The following is a 22,751-nucleotide window of genomic DNA, read 5'->3' on the forward strand; positions in this document are numbered from 1 at the left end:
CTGTACACGTGACAGGTACAAACTGCACACGTCACAGGTACAAACTGTGCACGTGACAGGTACAAACTGTACACGTGACAGGTAACGTTACATGTACTATCCTGAGTTATCTGAGCAAACAATCTCAAAAATCAGTATTACTTTTCTATCCGCGATACGCCTCTAATAATCTTAACCTTAAATTCCTCACTACACTATCAAAAAACAGCGAGGCTTTGGTTTCGGAGATAAAGCGACGTTCGTTCCCGTCTCTCTCTCCAAGTTGGGAAGCGGGCGTCGTTTCCGCGCTGAGCAGGGCTAGTCAGACGATGTAGTCCGTGGGTGGCTGTTGGCAGGTCCCGACCAAGCCGGTGCCTTCGGGCACGCACACCAGCCCGTGTTTGCAGGGACATCTCCAGAATTGCCGCTCCAGAGCCTGCTGGGACCGCGGCGAGCGGGTGTCTGTGCGGGAGAGGAGGCAGGGTGCCCCGGCGGACCCCGGCGGTTTGCAGACGGAGACCTCGTAGACAGTCCATGGGTTCCACGGCGCGCAGCACCAGCCCTCCCCGCGGGCGAGCGCACAGTCGCTGTCCATGCTACATACCTGGAACAACCAACATGGTCCCGTGAATAAATATAAATGAATGAATGAATGAATGAATGAATGAATGAATGAATGATTGAATGAATGAATGAATGAATGAATGAATGAATGAATGAATGAATGAATGAATGAATGAATGAATGAATGAATGAATGAATATTGAATGAGTGAGTGAGTGAGTGAATGAATTAATGAATGAATTAATGAATGAATGAATGAATGAATGAAATCATTTACATAATCAATATCTGCATGTGTTTCTCTCGTTCTGAATTACCAATGTCACAAGCTTCAATAGTCCTATTATGGAATACAGCTGATTTATAGAATTTCCCCATAAATTATGCAAATTACATCCGCATTTGCATAATTATCACATAATTATATCAAGCATTACGTAAGATACCTACTTATAAAAAACACGATGATCCGTCTACCGGTTCTTGAGTTATCCTCTTTTGAATATTTTCAAACAGATAGCCCTGCAGTTCCAGAGTAAGCCACTAGGGGGCCCAAACTCATGCCACTTCTTTTCCAGCACTAGAGCTATATACCAACCAAATTTTGTCACCCTAGCCTGTCTAGATCATGAGATATCAAAACCGGAAGTTCAGCTGCAGTACTATAGCAAGCTGCTAGGGTGTCCAAAATCTAATCATTTCCAGGTCTCATCAAGCCCTACCCACCTACCAAGTATCAAAACAATCCATTAAAGCCTTCTTGAGTTATCGTGTCTACAGACGGACGGACGGACCCACGTAGACACACATACACGAACCCCTCTGAAAACATAACCTTCTTGGCGAAGGTAATTACTACAACAATTCAACAGCGTTCGAAACATTCTGATCACATTGCATGGAAAACTGGGTCTGAATATTTGGAATACACCTCAAATACACTTCGAATAGTAAGTAAAAGAAATTTTCAGACGACATTAAGGGTCGCTTCACCTCTGGCCTGGCTCTAGGCCTGGGTAGTCTATGGTACAAATGTAGTTAGCGACAATACGGAGCCGGGCACCCAGGCTACCGAAGGTCTACGACTCAAGAACTCAGTACATGTGTACAGTGTCGATTCATAAATTCCGCAAAAAGCTTGTGCCGGCTTGTCGTATATGTCGCTATGTACTGCCGCAAATTCACAATACCAGCTTTGTATTCCTGTGGTTTAGTAGCATTTCGATGTTTGGCCGGAATATTTTTTATTCGCCCGCTCGCACTAGTTTAGGGGTCTTCAGAGGATGCCATCCATACAAATAAGTCAGTGTTGCCTTATGTATGACAGAACCATTCTGGAGGCCCAGGTGTGTACAATGCGGAACTGTGCCAAATGAGTGCCGCCATCATCTCACTCAGACTCAGGCACTTCATTCACAGGAAACACACGATCTATCAATGGTGTGAATGAACAAAGGCTCGATTGGAATATCCAATAACTTACATAACAGGCGCCAGGTGGCTGGTACTGAGGTAATCAGGGAGAGACATGATAACCTGCCCCCACCAGACCCGGAGACGACGCTAGTCTCAGCCGGTCATGTTATCACACGAACACTACCCATTACTAATCCACAGACCTCAGGTGGCCGCTGTTTCTCTGATCTGCAAAATGCACATGTCCACTATCATGCCTACCAGACCTGAAAAAGATGCTTCCCTAACCTTACACAATCATATCAGACGCACAACCCGCAGCAGTCTCTCCACAGAAAAACATGCCCTCACTGTGCCTCTAGAACTCGCTCCACAAGCAGGACTCTTTAACCCGCCGGGTACAAACCTTCTCTAGGAGGCTGGGTGTAGGATGGCCGGCAAAGAACACGTCAAAAATTCTACAAAACGCAGTATCAAAACTCCCACCCGCCCGGAGGCCTGCACAGGAGGCTATATACGCCGCCACGCACCAGCCTATAGCTATAGTCTCCACCAGACTCCTTTTGCAGGCTGAATAAATCGTAGAAATCGGCCTACAAAATTGGCCAAAGAAGGTAGCCGGCCATCGAGGGTCCAATACCGCCTTTTACACTGTCAGTATTTCGCTACTTTGTTTCAGTGGCATACCAGAGAGAAGCTACAGCTATGTAAGGCCACATCGCCTTAATTTTATGGATGACAACCTCTGAAGACCCCCAAACTAGTGCGAACGAGCGAATTAAAAAAAAAAATTCCGGCCAAAAATAAAAATGCTCCTAAACCACAGGAATACTAAGCTGGTATTGTGAATTTGCGGTAAGTACATAGCGACGTATATGACAAGCCGGCACATGCTGGATTTTTGCGGAATGTATGAATCGGCACTGTACGTATGTACTGAGTTCTTGAGTCGTGGAGCTTCGGTAGCTCCGTATTGTCGCTAACTACCATGGACTACCCAGGCATGGAGGCAGGCCAAAGCCTCGGTGGACGTGATCTTCTTCTTTTTTTTTGAGAACAGGCGAAAATCAATGCGCGTGTGGATGTCATCCATAAAATGAAGACGGTGTGGCCAAGTGGGGGAACGAATGATCGCTCTATTGTGTTCTTTTGCAGATGGCGTTGCAATTGATTGTGGAGGCAGGCTTAAAACAAAAGACAAAAATATAAGCTATACAAAGAGAAAATAAAAACCAAAGAACCTACAAATTTTGTAAAAAGCACTAGCTTCAGTGAATAGATACTAGAATGTGAATAAATATGTACATACGCACAGTGCCGATTCATAAATTTCACAAAAAGCCAGCATGTGCCGGCTTGTCTTGTACGTCGCTATGTTCTGTCGCAAATTCACAATGCCAGCTTTGTATTCCTATGCTTTAGTGGCATTTTTGTTTTTGGTCGGAATTTTTTTATTCGCCCGCGCGCAATACTTCGTGGGTCTTCAGAGGATGTCATCCATAAAATTAAATGGGCGTGGCCTTAAATTGATAAAAGACAAAAGATATCCCGTCCTAAAGTCAATGCAGGATCTTCGAACCTCCCCGTAAAAAATCTGTTTTTGTCATCTCGGCAGTGATGGTGGAAATCGGACGACATTGCCTCATACCACGGTAACAATTTTCTTGTGGGTCTCGTTACCTGCATGTCTAACTAGTCTCCACCAGACTCCTTTTACGGGCTGAATAAATCGTAGAAATCGGTCTAAAAAGGGTATTAATTGGCCAGAGAATCTGTATCTGTATCTTTATAGCCGGTATAACCTCCCTTCGGCGTAACACACCAGCTTCGCAGGCACGCGGCGCGGCGGCAGCTAGCTATATCACACCGAACGACTTGTTACACTCAATCTTTGCACATTTGATTGCAGGAGTTGTTTAAAGCTTTCTAATGATGATGCCCCAACTGTGCTTGGTGGCAACGAGTTCCAGTCTACAATAGTTCTGGGGAAATACGAGTTTTTGAACACCTCTTGAACAATTCTTGGTTGATAACTCTGATATTTGAAGGCATGACTGTTTCTTGTTCTTTTCTGGGCTGGTATCAGATACTTAGTGGTTGGTACGTCCACCAGTTTATTAGTCATTTTGTACATCATGCACAGTCTGGACATACCCTGCACGGGAGGCCGATTGGATCCTCGATGGCCAATTAATACCCTTTTTAGACCGATTTCTACGACATATTCAGCCTGCAAAAGGAGTCTGTTGGAGACTAATGTCTAACCACGATTCAGATAGCCTTCTGTCCGTCTTTTTTCATCAACTCTAGGGCGTTTGCGATTTTTTTTATAGAAGTCACTCGCTGAATGGTCTGTACAACATTTCAGAGGCTAAATAATGATAATAATTATCTCGGCAGTGATGGTGGAAATTGGACGACATTGCCTTATACCACAGTAACAATTTTCTTGTGGGTCTCGTTACCTCTCTAACCAAGATTTAGATATAGTCTTCGATCCGTTTTTTTTCTCTCTAACTCTTGGGCGTTTGCGATTTTCTTGTAGAAGTCACTCGCTGAACTGTTTGTACAATATTTCAGAGGCTAAATAAGGCCACACCGATTTGATTTTATGGGTGACATCCGCGCGCGCATTGATTTTTCGCCTGTTCTAAAAAAAAAGGACACGTCCTCCGAGGCTCTAGGCCTGACTCTAGGCCTGGGTACTCCATGGTAGTTAGCGACAATACGGAGCCGGGCACTCAGGCTACCGAATCTCCACGACTCAAGAATTCAGTGCATACGTACGGTGCCGATTCATAAATTCCGCAAAAAGCCAGCATGTGCCGGCTTGTGGTATACGTCGCGAAGTACTGCCGCAAATTCACAATACCAGTTTTGTAGCATTTCAATTTTGGCCGGATTCTTTTTTATTCAACCGCGCGCACTAGCTATATTTTTGGGGTTTTCAGAGGATTTCATCCATGAAATTAAGTCGGTGTGGCCTAATGATTAATAAAAGGAGAAATCTTACCCCTGTTAACACTACTGCTCGTGACGTCCTGATAGAAGCTGTGGAGATGGCAACGTGAGCCACGAAGACCAACACTGTCACAGATAACGCACACTGAGAAACCGTCATTCTGGCGCCGTACGTCTGGTTTTTTGTCGCCCTCTCTTTCTCTCTAGCACTCTCTCTCTCTCTCCCTCTCCTCTTGCTGTTCTTTGGTGGTAGCGACAGCGTCTGGTGCTTTTTAAAACAACTCACTCCGACCGCAAATCTAGAGTGGCACTCCCGCGACCTGCACGTATCTCAGAAAGATTACCGACTCTGTAATAGGTCCCTTTTGCCTGGACCCTGTACCGGATTTCCGGTGTGAAAATTCGCGGGGTTGGCGGAGGCCGGCTCGTGTGGCTTCTACCCCTCCTCGCGATGACGCAGAAAGCTGACGCACCGACTTTGTCTGAAGTTGAAAAGAACAGACATCAACATATGGCGAGCGACTTTGGAGAGATAGGAAGATAAATGATTTGCCTCCCACTCAAGCGTTGGTGGTTTTCTTTTGCCTACACGTGTGATGATCTTTTAAAAACATACTCATGTATTAAGTCATCCTGATCATTATGATAAAGAGATCACTTAACATGACATGCCACTGCCTTGATTATCCTTAGGATTTATGATGAATAATCAGAGGTGTTTCTTCAAACAAGACACGTTTTTCTTTGTGATATCAATATCTTTATCAACGTGGCCTCGACGTGGATGAAGATATCAACGCTACTTACGCATGTTTGAGAATTGAGGTTTTACACGCATATGACAGATAAAGCCACAGCAAGTAATTCTTAGGCCACACCAATTTAATTTCTTGTTTAACGGATTCACCCGCTTCGTTTTTTTCTCATGTGAAAATGAAAACAAAAATTCAGAATCAACTGTAAAATGCTCATATTTTGCCCTGAACAGTTGAAAACAGTCCTTTTCTTCCTAGTTGTTATACTTATTCCATCTTTCAATGCAGTGGTATCATTAAAAGTTCAAAATTCATTGTTTAAATTTTGAACCGGTCTGGTGTGTTGACTTCATGGCTCCTATCGTACCATTTTGGGCCATAATAGGATGCCTAGGCCTGTTTTTATTATCCCCCCCCCACCCGCTCCATTATTTTTCGAGAAAAATCCGTTAACCAAGAAATTAAATTGGTGTGGCCTTAGTAGGTTTTTTAGTCATTTATGTGATATAAGTCTTGCTGCAAATGGATCATTAAATACAAAAATGTACCATGTAGGTGCAGGTAGACATCAGAAATACATTGTAAATTGTGTACATCTCTAGTTTCACAGGTTTTCTAGAAAAATCCGTTAACCAAGAAATCAATTTCGTGTGGCCTTATGGATGATTTTTGCCTGATTTTGGAAAAAAAAATTATCTGACAGTGGTCAACATGCCGAAAATGGGCAAAGATGTCTGTTGCCATGCTGGAACGTGGATGGCAGATAACTATGAAGAGAGGAGACAAGAAAAGGCTCTGATTGAATGCTTTGTCTTTTACTTTATGGGATGTATTTTATTCCTTATATATGTGATGTTGGCTGTGTATATGTGATGTTCCCACTGTATCAAAACCATTTGGACTATGATTGAAAACATTTAGTTTTTTCAAAGTTGTTTCAGTGAAAAATGGATGTTGTAATAGTTGGCAGTAACTTAGCAAAATGTAGGTATCATTTCTTCAGAAACTGTAGGAATCTTGTTTTTTTTTTTGGTCCGCATTGTTTCTTTTTCGCCCTATCGCTTTAGATTTAGAGTCCGCGGAGGATGTCATCCATAGACTTTAATTGCTGTCGCCTAAACGTGAATGCCTTATAGCGGTATATTTAAACACAGGTCTTAGGAGAAAGTATCTGTACATGTACTTCTAAGAAACTCCCCCAAAATACCCTAAATCTGCACAAAATACATTAAGACGATAATTGGTTCTGACTTACTTTCAAGTAGACAATTCTTGAAGACAAGTTGGGTCGAACCTATAAGGCCACACCGACTTAATTTTATGGATGGCATCCTCTGAAGACCCCCAATCTAATGCGAGAGGGAGAAAAAAAAAACAAAAAGGGCCCTAAAAAACAAGATACCTAGATTAGAAATATACTAAGAGACGACAAATGTTACGACACAAATTGAATGAGGTGACACAGTGTAACAAGCAAGAAGTCTTTTATTCATCATCAAAACAGCAATAAATCAGGTGGAACATCAGTTGTCGTCTTGTGCTTTGGGGAGATAGATGGAGCGGTCAGCAAGTTTCTTCAAATGTGGCAGCATGTACCAAACTGAATTTCTAAAGGAAGTCATGATTTCCTTGCTTGATGCTTCGTAAGCTTTGGTCCGTACAAACATATTTGCGGCACTGTCGTGACTCTTTGGTCATAATTACAGGAAGCGGAATTTCTTGTTTTTTTTTTCTAGGAACAGGCCAAAATCAATGCGCGCGCGCGTGTCAACCATAAAATTAAGCCTGTGTGGCCTAAGTAAAGTTAATGAGATGTGGGGGTGCACGGTTGGTAACGAGATGCATGTAGTTTGGTACAAGTTGAGAAACAGTGGGTGTTCTGTAATGAGTTGCATAGGTAAAATATATATAGATCAAGGTTAAGACATAGTTGTCAAAATCACCTAGCGTTAGTTAAAGTGGAAAGGATGGGTAGTATTTCTATAGCCTGTAACTTTGACTCGAACTTATTGACTTAAAAGATAATAGTTACCGAAACTTAATATTGATAGCAAGAGCTCACATTGCGAGCATGTCTACAGTTTTCCCTTGTTGTCTACTAATACAATGTAGTACAATGCGACTACCTGAGAAAAAGTTTAGAAATGAGGCAGTTTAGAGTTTGCTTTTCTATTTTATAAGGCCACACCGACTTAATTTTATGGATGACATCCTCTGATGACCCCCAAACTAGTGAGCGCGGGCAAATAAAAAAAATCCGGCCAAAAAATGCTACTAAACTAGGAATACAAAGCTGGTATTGTAAATTTGCGGCAGTACATGTACATAGCGACAAGCCGGCACATGCTGGCTTTTTGCCGAATTTATGAACCTGCACTGTATACGTACGTATGTACTAAGTTCTTGAGTCGTGGAGCTTCGACAGCCTGGGTGTCATCCTCCAGAGTTACCACTGGCTCCGTATTGTCGGTAACTAGCATAGACTACGTATACAGCTAAGGTCCCAATTGGGAAAAGGGGCCCTGGCGGGTAGTTCCCGGGCTGTTTTTTACCACTTTCGGGCGGGACCCCGACGTGGCCCCGCGGGGCACCCTGCGGCTACCGGGCTATTTTTTGGCCCGTCGGGGCCCCGAGAAGAATTTAATTCTGAGTTAAATTCTACCCGGGCCCCGCTGACAAAAAGACGCCGTGACCTCATCGTGAGAACACCGAGAGGTACCCCTCCGGTTGCCGGCATTCCACCGGGACACATTTCTTACGTCACAGACCAGATGAACAGAATAAAGGTGTGTACTTCGTAAACCCGGGTAAAATGTGTGACCTCACAGATCAAATGATCACAACAAATACGTGAATTCTGCATTACGTATAGGTCAATACAAGACATCGTCAGAGAATCTGCTGGGTACCTGCCGGGTGCCTGCCGGATACCGACCGAAGAGGGTGACAAAATTTCTAACAAAATGCTACTGAAGGAAACTTTTAATTGTGACCACGACAGCCGATGCCCGCTCGACTCCTGAACCCGGCCGGGGCCAGCCGGGGCTACATCCCCGACGGGCACCGGCGTAATTGGGACCTTAGCTTACCCAGGCCTAGAGCCAGGCCAAAGCCTCGGGGGACGAGGTTTTTTTTAGAACAGGCGAGTGGATCTCATCCATAAAATGAAGTCGGTGTGGCCTTACATAGACATAGTGAAAAAAATGTAATGATAAAATTTCGTTGCTGGTTGGGTTTAGAATCAGGATGTCGTGGTTTTAAATCCAAACCTATATGTAACGCGTTAGCTAGCTGTCTGATATCCACAAAAATAGACGAGTTAGGCATAGGAGTCCTTCGGAAGGGACGTTACAAACCGTCGGTTTTGTGGATAAAAAGAGCTACACCTTAGAACGTTAACCCTCAAACACCCGAACGGGGTCCATTTGGACCCCAGACGTATATTTTTTACGTGCTATTTGAATTTTTTTATTCTAAAAAAAAATTCCTCCCGTGACTTTGTCAGTAAACCTCTTCTACAAGTTCTCCTAAAGTTTTTTGGAGATCGGCACAAATTTGTAAAAATAACAACGGAAGTCTGATGTAAGACCGTTTGGGGTCCAAACGGACTCCAGCCATGTATTTGCACTTTCCTACGGAAATTTTGACAGTGGTCAACATGCCGAAAATGGGCAAAGATGTCTTCTGCAATGCTGGAACGTGGATGGCAGATAACCATGAAGAGAGGAGACAAAAAAAGGCTCTGATTTAATGTTCAACGTTTTTCTATGATTACTACAAACATAGATGAACTTTTATGATAATATCCGATTTAATGATTTTTTTTTTTACTTTGATGCAGTGATATGTGATGCTGGCTGTGTATATGTGATGTTCCCCCTGAGTCAAAACCATTTGGACAATGATTGAAAATTTGAAAATGTAGGAACCTTGTTTTTTTTCGGCCCGCCTTGTTTTTTTCGCCCGCTCGCATTAGATTTGGAGTCTGTGGAGGATGTCATCCATAACATTTACATGCAGTGGCCTAACGTTAGACAGGTTTGACTGCTTTTGAGGCGCAGTTTCCTAAGATTAGATATTGATGGAACCTTTCAATCTAGTATGTAGATAATTCACATAAATAAGTCACTCTGATCTTTCTTAATAGCGCCATGAGTTCATAATTCGTTCCTCCTTTCAAATTGTAATATCAAAACTTGTGACAAATTCTGCAAAACTTTTGTTAACAGGTGTCTGTCGCGGTGTATCCTGGGATATTGCGCTTGGCGGTCCCCAATGCGCATGCTCCGGCAGAATTCCAAAATGGCGGCAGTTTTGACAAGTTTCGCAAAAGCTACCCTGAATTTTCTCCTAAAATAAGAGAATTCGACACGTCTTGGTCCTGACACGACCAGGTATGGATGGAAGGAGGCTTCCAACATCACTTCCGACGATCTCAGTGGCAGATGCTCGCTTGAAAGCCGATAGATTTGCGGCTAGAGATGACCGACCTATTCGCGCCAAAGCCAAGCAAGCACTAGTGCAGGTAAATTTATAAACATACTAGTACTAACTACTAAAATTATGATTGAAAAACTTTATTCGGAAGTGAAGGACAAACGAAAGGACAATAACACCAGTTGGTTAAATACCGTGACATGTACCAGTGTTACTCAGGGGTGGCAGAGTATACAGTGCAATTTTACGGAAATACTTGCAAATTTACGAAGTACAGTGCAATTTTTAACAGTACACAGTGCAATTTTACGCAATACAGTACAATAGTACAGTATACAGTGCAATTTAAGCTGGTGTGTTACGCCGAATGGCGGTTATACCGGCAATACTGCTACAGAATTTTACGGAATACAGTGCAATTGTATTAGTATATATATATTATATACAGGGGGTATAGAATTTTCTTCTTACACAACCAGTAAGGTTCTCACCTGCTTACGTTTCGATGTCTATCAGACACCTTCCTCAGAGCTTCTGACTGGAGTTCTGCAACTCGCCGCTATTTAACGCCAATGTAGGTGGCGCTTTTGCGGCGAGAATGCAATCCCAAACGTGGCTGAGCTTGTATCCCCCCTGGAGTTGCAGAACTCCAGTCAGAAGCTCTGAGGAAGGTGTCTGATAGACATCGAAACGTAAGCAGGTGAGAACCTTACTGGTTGTGTAAGAAGAAAATTCTATACCCTAAGTATCTTCCAACCTGATGAAATTATTTACGGGGTATATTATATACAGTGCAATTTTACTAGTATACATGTACAATTTGCAATTTTAGCTACTAGTAAAATTGCAGTGTATACATGTACTAATACGATTGCACTGTATTCCGTAAAATTGCACTGTATGATAATACAAATGCACTGTATTCCGTAAAATTGCACTGTATTCTGTAAAATTGCAAGTATACTCTGGCACCCTATTACTACTGTTGGCAAGAAAAGACAACATTTAGAAACAACAAAAAATACGAAAATGGCATCCTGCATATGAAAATTATGAATGAACTAGAGTTCACAGTGACTAGAGTTACATTGTCCATAGTTTCCTTGCATGCTGTGAAAGCTTCAAAGGCTTATACATTTTGCAGTATGATCTGGCTTAGTAGAAAAGCGTACGTAGTATAAAAGCTCTCAAAACCAGATGGCAAACATTCATATTTGGATTCTTTCATCTCTATCTGGACCTTTTCAAGTACGCCATGATTGATTTTTTTGCAAGCTGAGAGTGAGAGATAAAAGAAAATCATTGAAATATACCTCTGATATAACTGGTATTAATATGTATATAAGTTCAGGGCTCAGTTTAGTGCATTTAATTTAAAATAATGAAGCTGTGCAGGTATTTCTGATGTCTACCTGCACCTAACCTGCAATGGGTCATGTATAAAAAAAATGGGTACTGTAATTCCTGATTTTTTCATGGTACATGTATTTTCATGTTCCCTGTTTTCAATGTCACTTCTGTATCGTGAACGTATTTCTATGACAATGTAGTTAACAAATAATTCCTGGACTTTCTCTTTCCTGCACCTGTTGCAATTGCCACCGTGAATATATAGTTCCGTGAACATGTCCATTTTTCTCAGACTGTGAAATTTTGCTAAGTACTGACTGTGAACATGAAACGAATTACAGTATATGTACTAGTAAGGGTGGCGACTTGGTAAGCCTTTTGTATCATACAAAAGGCTTACTCAGTCGCCACGGCTAGGGTATATATGCAGGTTAGTGCAGGCAGTTTTCAATGTTACCTATGCAGAAGCAGGATTTTATAAGCCCTGAAGTTGGAAGGGAAGTCTGCAAAAGATAAGCTTTATACATCTATTAAATGATTCCCAGTACAAAACAGCACACAAAACAGCCAGTAATACAAGTGGTAGGTAAAAAGAGGGTGATTTGCAATTGCAATTTGCATTATCATACCCATTAATTAATAATTGAGGTTTAGCAAATGCAGCGATCGCAAATATAGCATGATGGCCCAGTACATGATAGTGTGTTTTCCCCAATAATAATAGTATATAATACTGTAACAGTGGGAGGATTATAGACACTACCAACTGACCCAGCCAATGGGTCTAGATCCTTTTAGCGGAATGGTTAGAGCGTAGGAGTCTAAAGCTGGTGCCCGGGTTTGGTCGTGGGTTCGAATCCCGGCCCGGGACCAGGGGTTCTTTCTGTTTCTATTCGCTCCTCCTTACAATACTAAAACACATGAGCAAGGTCCCCGATTTGTGGTATTTTATTCTATTTTATCCTTTATCCTTTTACAGGAAACACATGAGCTTCAGGTCCCTGATTTGTGGTATTTTATTTTATTTTATCCTTTCACAGGAACTTCAGACTCAACTAGAAGTAAAGGCAGAAAGGTTACGACTAGCAGGGAGAGGAGAAGGAGATACCAGGGAACACAACCCTTATGGACCACATATTCCACCTCAAGGAAAACAACAGCCGGAAAAAGGACAACGGTAACATGAAATAAGTTTTAGTGGATTTGATTCTCATTTTATGCTCATTATTGTGCTTATATATTTCTAGATGAAACATACCGGTAATCAAATTATGATTTGTGTATATAGAAATGTATGATACAAGTTATATGATTCATGCGTCGATGAAGGTTAGACATCCAGGTAATACGATATGCCAAAAAACAGTTACTCAAGCAACTGGATATGATTTTGGAAACGCCATCATCTATATGATTCATGGTGAGATTATGAGTTTATATATTAATTTTCTGACCGCAGCACACAGATTAATTTAATTGGCAGTCTAATTTTGATTTGATTTATTGAAATTGCAACAGTGCAATACACGCGGAACAGAGGCAGCTGTTGCTGGTGTTGTGTCCCGCACATAGAAACGAATACTGGACAGACAATACTTATATAATTAATTTCACTCGAGTCTTGAGTGGGGAAATTCGTGTAAACTTCAAGTAAAGTCAAGGGCACAAGATCGGTGCCATGTCTGGACTCAAACCTGGGACCTCTTGATTCTGAGTCGCGCACGCTGCCGTTGCGCCACACGACCCCATGAATAAACTTTTAGAAAATTCAATATTAATCGAAATGTAAATATTGTTTTCAGTGCTGCACCATCATCTAAAATCCCCAAGCCTCAGACAAGGAAAACAGATTCTAGTAAAACGACAAAGATGGGAAGAACTCGGGACGTTAGTTCTGCACAACGTGGAAGGAAGACAATAAGATCACGTCCCCCAGACGTACACTACACATGGAACAGGGGCGGCCGTCTGAAGGAAATTCGGATAAGGTATATAACTACCAGGGCTGAAATTCATATTTGGGAATAGGTGCACTGGTGCACCCAACCTACTGTAAATAACTAAGGTGCACCAAACAATTTTTGGGTGCACCATATAAAACAAAACCTATATATAATTACAGATCTTACTGCTCCTCTGTACCTGTCTGTATATCAACGACATAACATCTTGTTGTACACACTGTGTACAACAAGATGTTATGTCGTTGATATACAGACAAAAATGTGTTCTCCAAACTTGTTCGCTGATGATACTTCACTGTCCACCAGTAACAGATCAATCCAACGTGTAGTCACCTCACTTAACAGAGACCTGTGCTCTGTATCAAATTGAATATAGTGGTTGATTAAAAGTTTAAATGTCATTGTGGTCAATTATAAACCAATACAAATATGTATATAGTTGACTGACTTTGTGGTTCCTATCATAGCTAATTTAGTAGTGATGCATACCTAAACCCAATTTTAGGTTCAGGTCCGGATTCAAGTCCAGAGGTTTAGGTTCAGGTCCGGACTTCTAAGTCCGGACCTAAACCCATGGCATATACGAAATTGCATGTTGGCAACCTTGCAATGTTGTCTGGGTGAAACTTTGCCACATAACATGGAGGCCGATACTTGACGATGCCCGATGGCAATGTTTTCTTCGTTTTGCAGCAAAGATTTTACAATCTACGGAAGATTTTAGGTGGTTTGGAAAGGAAAGGGGTATGTGAAATGGTCTTTTATGGTAATAAGTCCGGACTCGGTTCTTGACTTTTAGGTTTTTTTTGGACTTGAACCTAAACATTCTTACAAGTCCGGATCCAAGTCCAGTGAACCGGTATGCATCACTAGCTTTTAGGACTATCATAGGATTGTTCTGTTCTATTCTTTTTAATCACCCAGTCGCTTCGTATTTAATATCTCAAAAAATGGAAGAACCAACAAATTAAATCATTATGGTAATTTCTATGGCTTTACAAGTACCTTGTAAAAAGGTAAGGGGTAGAAAGAATCTTTACACTGTACAAGTACAGTGCAAAGATATTGTGCATAGTTGTGCATAGCAAATCCTTGAAATTCACAGTGAATTTTTTTGGTTTCATCTTCAGCCACATTTTGTATTTCCCATTCTCTTTAGGTCACATTGATTTTGATTTTGAATAAAAATGCACACCTATTTTTCAGACACATTGCCAGGAAGTACCTGCACATGTGGATCAGAAACACCTTTGGTCGGGTGAAACCTTCTGTTGCAAGGTAAGAACTTGTTTTTTACACTGACTTTTCAACTATTTTGTCAGAAATAACAGCAAGGCTCTAATTTTTTTTTTCATTTTTTTTTTTCAGTAGGAAAGAAACACAAAAATTAAAATGAGTATAGCAGCGTAGTGCTGTGTACCTAAACCCACGTTGAGGTTCAAGTCCAGATTCAAGTCCAGAGGTTTAGGTTCAGTTCTGGACTCGTATACATAAGTCTGGACCTTAACACATGGCATATACAAAATTGCATGTTGGCAACCTTGCAATGTTGTTTGGGGCAAAACTGTGGCAACAATAACATGGAGGTCAACACTTGACAATGCCCAATGGCAATGTTTTCTTCATTTTGCAGCACAGATTTTGCGATCTTCTGAAGGTTTTAGGTGGTTTGGAAAGAAAAGGTGTATGTGACATAGTTTTTTTTAATAAGTTCGGAATTGGTTCTTGACTTTTAGGTTTTTTTTGGACTTGAACCTAAACATTTTTACAAGTCCGGAACCGGGCCAGCAAACCTGGTATACATCACTATGAATAATGCAATCCTCATCCTAAAGCTCATTGATAAACCATGGACGAAGGGAACTCACCTAGAAACATGACAACAACGAACAAGCTTCAATTTTGGGGCAAAATTACGAAGTATGAAGCCTTTTATAAATGTCCTCCGAATCTCAAATCATAGTCACTGTGGTTATTATTTTGCAGGTGACAGCCTTTTGAAAATTAGTAGCTAGAGGTAAATGGTAGACCGTAGATGTGAGAAAAACATGGCACTAGAATTGTCATTAGAATGGTGTAGGTCATTCCTGTGTTTCTTGTGCCAGGAAGTCTACAAAGACAGGATTGTCAAAATGTAGGAGGATCCCTTTAATTTGTATCTTTAAGTTAACTAGAAAGAAGGGAGTAGGTCACTGACTTTGAGAAGAACAAGGATAACCATGGAGTTGACTTACAATTACAATGTACCCAATGATGATTTTCCTTCTGTCTGACCTAACATTATTGATTTTCAAAAGGGTGTCACCTCCAAAGTACTGATGACTATGATTTAAGTTTTGGTGGGCATGTACTGAGGATAAAAGTCTTGAAGTTCATAGTTAAAAGAGCCGTGCTTAGAAATTTGACTTTTTTCCCATTTTTCTTAGCTGAGGCAGCAAATGTGCATGTATTAGTAACTTTACAACAACAATTAGGTTCCAAAGAAGTTCAGCAAGACATTCTTATTTTTAGACATAAGAAATTTTCTTGAAATCTTTCAGATCCTTTGTTTCTTATACATGTATTTACAAACTAGAATTGAACATTGCATACAGACAAGATAAAGTAATAAACACGGGGAAACGGGAAAATTTTAATACTGTATTTTCTGGTTAAAGATAGGTACATGTAGTAGGTAACTAATAGATACATAGGTAATTTGTGATCTATTCTAAAGGATACATGGTACATGTATGTTTTCGGCATTGGGGTTGCTAAATGGTTAATATTTCTGTTTCCCAGGTTTATTATTTTATTTGTTTTGTGGTACTACATGTGTCAGTAATAAATTTGCCATGCTTTTTTGTTCATTTATTTCATTTATAAAACTCAAATAAAGAAAGATTTAAAAAAAAAAGAAGTTCAGCAATACATATTTTTGCATTTTCATTTTTTCCAGAGTGTTACATGAGAAGAGGCTGAAGAAGAAAGCCTTCAGTGAGTGGAAGGACATGTGGTGGGAACTCAGGAAGGAATGGAAACTCCTCATCAGAGCTGAGTACCACAACAGGTCTGGAAAATGTTTGGAGACATTTTGGTTGGTTAGGCCATACCAATTTAATTTGTTGGTTCTCGGATTTGCCTCTTCATTTTTTTTTCTGATTTGCAAAAAAAGATTCTAGTTATGAATCAACTAAAAAAAGTGCAACAGTTGAGAAAAGTGCTTTTCTTCCTATTTATATTTTGGTACTGTAACAGTTTTTCCATCTATCAATGCAGTGGTTTGATTAAAAGTTCAAAATTCATTGTTTAAATATTAACCCAGTCTTTTGTGTTGCCTTCATGGCTCCTATCGTAGCATTTGGGGCTATATAATAGGATGCCTGTTTTTAATTTTTTTCACCCTGTCACTTCATATTTTTTCTGAAAAAAATCTGAGATCCAACAAATTAAATTGGTGTGGCCTTAGTTTTGGTTTGGTTGTTGACAGCCTTGACAGGTGAAGTATGTCAAGTGGCTATGCTTGTGCGTGCGCTTCATAATAATCATATAATGTCAACACAAAAGGTGGGGTTGGTATTTAAAAAGAAACAACTTTTAACCATTATGACTGCATTATAGATGTAAAATCTGTAACAACTAGGAAGAAAATGACTTTCCTCAACTGTTGGGGGAAAAATATGAGCATTTTTAATTGATCCAGAACCAGAACCTTTTTTTTTTTGAAAATCAGAAAATAATGAAGAGAGGAATCCGAGAACCAACAAATTAAATTGGTGTGGCCTTAAAGACAGTTGGAAAATTTAATGTACATTGTATTACTAAGCAAAATGAGTTGCGGGTTATTTACAACTCATTTGACTAATAATACTGATAATTTTTTTTCTTTTTCTTCCTCATGTATTTGCAGATACCGGGTGGCTAGTGTTGTATGGCAGGCTTGGAGACAGTATGTAAAAAGACGAAGAGTCCGGAAAGCCAAAATGGCCTTGGCTGTTGAGCATGGTATGTACATTTACATTACAGGTCTCGAATTACTAAACTTTCCATCTACACACATGTAAATCGCCATGCAAAATGCCATACAAAACGAATGTTCTCAGTTATAACCTACATGTATGCAAAACTGTGCAATTCTTGTAATGTAATATTTTTTCGAATTCATTTCTTCAAAAGGTATGTCTACTAGACATTTATAAAATGTGGCTTGTGATTACAGAGTTTTAACTGCAAATTACACGACTTTTAAAATTGGGATCCGAACGTGATTAACACTTTTGCACATTTGAAATAAATGAGCAAAGACTGCAAGTAAAATGCATGGGAAAGGAAGTTAATCATGACCTGTACTTAGTTGTTCTGTTCTTTTCGTCTATTGGTGTTGTACATTCTTTTGTAACATCAAAGATAAAAATCTACATTCAATTTGTTAATAAATTATGTAAACTCCAAATAAATTTTTTCATGTTTATTACATACAAAGAGATATTAATTTACATGTATGTACATGTTGTATGCATTAGAGAAATTTACAAATCAAATCAAAGTTGTCGTTAAATTGAGTCAAATTTCACTGCCAACCATGCTAAGACCATAGCAGACCTACTCCCTGTATTGCACATGGATGACGACAGTCTATCTGATCATATTTTTATTAATCATGTTGCACCCAGCAATGGTTAAGGTGTACATGTAATTGTGTGCAAATGAATTGACATTAATTCCGTAATTATCTAAATGCAGACAGCAAGAAGCATCTGGAGGCAGCATGGGAAGCCTGGAGAATGTACGTGCAAGTTCGCAGGACCAAACTTGTCATGTACAGAGTAGCAGCAAACAGGGCAAACCTCTGTATACAAAGGTTTGTGATTATGTATATCTCAACTACATGGACTTATAAATACATTGTATGTACACGTGTATGACTGACTTGGGTATGAAATGTAACAGATGCACTTTTTCGCTGTGTGAAATTGCATCAGGTTGGTATTATAGGAATTGCTATTAATTGTGGGGTCGTGTGGCGCAACGGCAGCGTGCGCGACTCGGAATCAAGAGGTCCCGGGTTCGAGTCCTGACATGCCACCGACCTTGTGCCCTTGGGAAAGGCACTTTACACGACTTTCCCCACTAGACTCAAGTGAAAATGAGTATTGTCTGTCCAGTATTTGCTTCTGTTGTTTTCCAAGTCTAGGTAAGGAAGTATAATTTTGGGTGGCTGAGTTCTGGGTTTGTGTCTCTGCTTGTCCTAGTAATAACTCTGGTTGCATGGTGGGCGGGAAGTGATTTTGACAGATGATGGATAGGAGCACAAGATGGGGGGTAGTACCGGTAAGTGGGCAGTATATGGAGGAATCCGGGAAGTGCTGTAGTACCCGATTAAATTACATCACAACAGCTGCCCACCACAATTCCAATACATTGAAAACCCAAAACACTATGCAAGGCCTATAAACTTGAATTTTATGAAAAATTTATTTTTCTTGGAAGCTTGAAATCACTGATTTTTGTTTTCAAAGGAGCAGGGACATTCCGTTTATTCCAAACAGTTCTGTGACTGTTTTTTTTGTTTGTTTTACAGACGAATGTGGAGAACTTGGCAGGCCAGACTGATACAGGCTAGGGAAGAGGAAGAACAGAGACTCGTGGCCCTGCAACACTGGGCTTATGTCCTCACACTAAATGTACTATCATCATGGATCATACTTTTTCATCTGAATTTATGATTTAAGTTTTTATGGATTTTGTCTGATAGTATTGTTGCTCTTTTGCTTCTAAAAATGTGAAAAATATTGTATTTTGATTCCTTTCCCTTCTTGTTGCTTATTCAAAAGGGAGAGAAATTTATGGATGTTCAAGAATTACTGATTCAAATATTGAAGTATCTTGAGTTCATTGATACAATAATTATTGTAATGAAGATATTAGACTACCAGTAGTATAACTTGCCAAATTATATCGTACATATATGTGTCAGACTAAAAAAATTGGATTTTTCCCATATGTATACTTCATGTGTAGTATGCTGTTCTGTGAGATGTTACATGAGTGTAAATCATGATAATTGTGTTACATGTAAACTTAATGACCGAATGTTTCAAATTGTTCAAAACATTTGTGTGTGGACAGGACATTCAGCCATGGTTGGCTGGTGTTTAACTAGGTCTGTTGTGGCCTGGGCATGATTGGCAGTGAAATTTGACTCAATTTAACTCAAATTTGATTTGATTTGTATTACATTTTGTACAATGTAGGCGTGACATAAACCTACATGTAGTCGTCAGACTGCTCCCAAACTTCAAGCAACTTTGGCTCTCTGGTATACGGGGGAAAGTTCCGATTGTATGACTAAGGTATTGAGTGAATACTCTTGAACCATACTTGAACATGTTTATAAGGCCACACCTCAATTTTATGGATGACATCCTCTGAAGACCCCCAAATAGTGTGGTGAATAAAAAAAAATGTCGGCCAAAAGTAAAGATGCTACTTAACCACAGCATGGAGTTATTATATTGTAACTCCATGACCACAGGAATACAAAGCTGGTATTGTGAACTTGCGGCAGTACTTGGCGATGTATACAACAAGCCGGCACATGCTGGCTTTTTTGGGAATTTATGAACTCTGTACGTATGTACTGAGTTCTTGAGTCGTGAAGTAGACATGGTGACCGGCTCCGTATTGTCACTAACTAGCATGGACTACCCAGGCCTAGATCCAGGCCAGAGCCTCTGAGGACGTGATCTTTTTTTGTGTTGAGAACAGGCGAAAATCAATGTGCGCGTGGATGTTATCCATAAAACTAAGTCAGTGTGGCCTTACACACAAAAAATGAAAACATAAGACTGATTTGTCCCTGTGTTGTTGACAGACCTGGCAGAGATGGGTCAAGGCACTGCAACAGAGAAAGCAGGAGAAGCAGAAAATGGAAACAGCAAAACGTCTACAACATCAGATCATCACCAGGCGGTGTCTCACTGCCTGGCAGATGTACCTTACAGTCAGAAGGGACAAAAGACAGAGAAGAGGTGAGTTTTATCTTGAAAGTTCATCTGTGTTCAACTTGGTAGAAATCATTATGAAGCAAGTTTAAACTGCAATAATTCCAACACAACAAATTGGACTCAACCAAATTTTCGACTGTACAACTCCAGTCTTTGTCAAGGTATGAGCAATCCACTGCTTCCGTGACGTCACGCAGATAACACACGTGACTCCGTGAGCAGTGGATCATAGGTCGCAGGAAGTGTGTGGCGCCACCCGTCTCTGTTGAGGGATGGGTGTAATGCCCTGATGTAGATGGCCTCTTTAATCCCTCGTGCAAAGAAATCCGGTTCTGAGTCCAGGATTCTTACTTTGTCCATTGAGACTGAATTATTGTCCAGGTGATTCTATGTGTATATGTTGTGAGACCTTCGAAGTAGTCTTTGCATAAGGGATTAAAGAGGCCATCTACATCAGGGCATTACAACCATCCCTTTTTTGGTTTGACATCTTTGAAGAGGTGATAGTCACCTATTATGTCAATCCACAAATGTGGTAAATCTTTATAAATGTGGTAAATCTTCATAAATGAATAAATAAATACATGGGAAGGATTGTGTTCTAACTTTTTAGTTTCTCAAAGACATGCAAAATTTGAATCGTGATTGTAAGCCGTGCAGAAGAACACTGGTTAAAACTCAACTGACAACGTGTGTAAAATGTGTGTGCTGTGTACTTATTACATGTACATTTTGTAGCTGCAATCACATGTGGCTATCCATCAGTATACATAACCACACAAGATTGCTCAAACATTTACATGTACAATGAAAAATAAAAACGAAAAACGAGAATGGCACGGCATTTGCACTCGTTTTAAACAAGAAATGTTTGTCTTTTAATAGCAACATTAAATTGTATTTGCATGCGTCTAGATAGGAAGTTATTTGAGATCTGTACAAATGTGCACTTCAAGTGCAAGTCATATAGAATTATTTTCTCAAAGATTGTCTACTGTAGAATGTCTTACATCCGAGAATAGTTTCATCAGGTTAGTTAGACACTGAGTCTTTTTACACAACCAAGTCTTTTAAACAGTTTTATTCAACCGACGTTTCGGTGACCGTCTGTCACCTTCCTCAATTGTGAACCAGTCAGAATTTCCCCGAGGAAGGTGACAAACGGTCACCGAAATATCGGCTGAATAAAAGACGTGTAAAAAGAGTCTCTTCGAGTGTAAAATGTCTTTTTGCAGCAATTTATTTACACAACCAAAAATTCTTTTATTCAGCCAACGTTTCGGTGACCGTCTGTCACCTTCCTCATATGAACCAGTCAGAATTACCCTGAGGAAGGTGACAGAAGGTCACCGAAACATTGGCTGAATAAAAGACCTGCCAATGGTTGTATTGGTCACAGTACACATGGTCACAGTTAGATATTATAATAGACTTAGATGGTACGGCCACCTCCAGAGAATGGGCAGGGACAAATGGCCGAAGAGGATCCTCACACTGGATGTGGAGGGTCCAAACCCCCGTGGCCGCCCTAGGAAAGATAATGACAACATACGGGAGGACCTCCACCACCTGAAATTAGATAAAATCAACACACAGGACAGAGACAAGTGGCGTGCTGCCATCAAGCCCCAGATGTATTGTGCAAGCACGTCTAACCCTCGGAAGACGGGGAGCAACAGTAAAAAGAGTCTCTTCACTCAGTGTGTCAAAAATTTTATGTCTTTTTGCAGCATATGCAGAAAGTGTTAACCGTAGACTGCTGTTGGCTGGAGTGTTTCACCACTGGCAGTCTAGATGGAGAGTTCTACACATCATCCGTGAACAGAGAGTGGCTATGGAGCAGTTATCCCACAGAGTACAGCTCAGGAAGGCTCTAACTCACTGGAAACACTGTATCCTTCAATTTGTCAACTGTGGATACGACCACACCACTTTGATTTGTTTGTCCTCGGATTTTTTCAGAAAAAATATGAAGCGACAAGGCGAAAAAAAATAAAAACAAGAGTTCCGAGATCTCATACCTCCATAAAATATGGGCTTGCTTTATCATACTTTATTTCGACATGCCGTCATTGATTATGCAAATAACTTCTACATTAACATAATGTATGCATATATGGTGCTAACCTTTAAGTTAATTACACATGTCACGAGGTGTAAAATTCCCATCATTCACCAATAAGGAGTCACAGGATTTTCACATTAAAAAACCAAAAACAATACCTCCATTTTTCATGGAGGTATACGTAATAAAAACAGACCAAGGCATGCTACATGTATGATTGCCTCAAATGGCATGATACGTCGGCCATGATGTCAACATACAGGCTAGTCTGTAG

The 22,751-nt window shown here is 40.4% G+C and overlaps 2 protein-coding genes across 2 annotated transcripts; one reads left to right on the forward strand and one right to left on the reverse strand.

Annotated features, from left to right (window-relative positions):
• Positions 1–301: 301 nt before the first annotated feature.
• Positions 302–5,107, reverse strand: LOC109486714. The gene is made up of 2 exons (XM_019790605.1): positions 4,973–5,107; positions 302–583 (listed from the first exon to the last, which is right to left on the reverse strand). The coding sequence occupies exons 1-2, from the start codon at positions 5,078–5,080 to the stop codon at positions 302–304; spliced, it is 390 nt and encodes a 129-aa protein (XP_019646164.1). The 5' UTR covers positions 5,081–5,107.
• Positions 5,108–13,331: 8,224 nt separating this feature from the next.
• LOC109486643 (protein SFI1 homolog) lies at positions 13,332–21,944 on the forward strand. The gene is made up of 8 exons (XM_019790499.1): positions 13,332–13,450; positions 14,633–14,704; positions 16,365–16,475; positions 17,316–17,410; positions 18,149–18,266; positions 18,987–19,089; positions 20,280–20,436; positions 21,868–21,944. The coding sequence occupies exons 1-8, from the start codon at positions 13,332–13,334 to the stop codon at positions 21,942–21,944; spliced, it is 852 nt and encodes a 283-aa protein (XP_019646058.1).
• The last annotated feature ends 807 nt before the right edge of the window (positions 21,945–22,751 follow it).

The sequence above is a fragment of the Branchiostoma belcheri genome, unplaced genomic scaffold (assembly GCF_001625305.1).
Source record: "Branchiostoma belcheri isolate BF01 breed outbred unplaced genomic scaffold, Haploidv18h27 scaffold82, whole genome shotgun sequence".
Classification (NCBI taxonomy): Eukaryota; Metazoa; Chordata; class Leptocardii; order Amphioxiformes; family Branchiostomatidae; genus Branchiostoma; species Branchiostoma belcheri.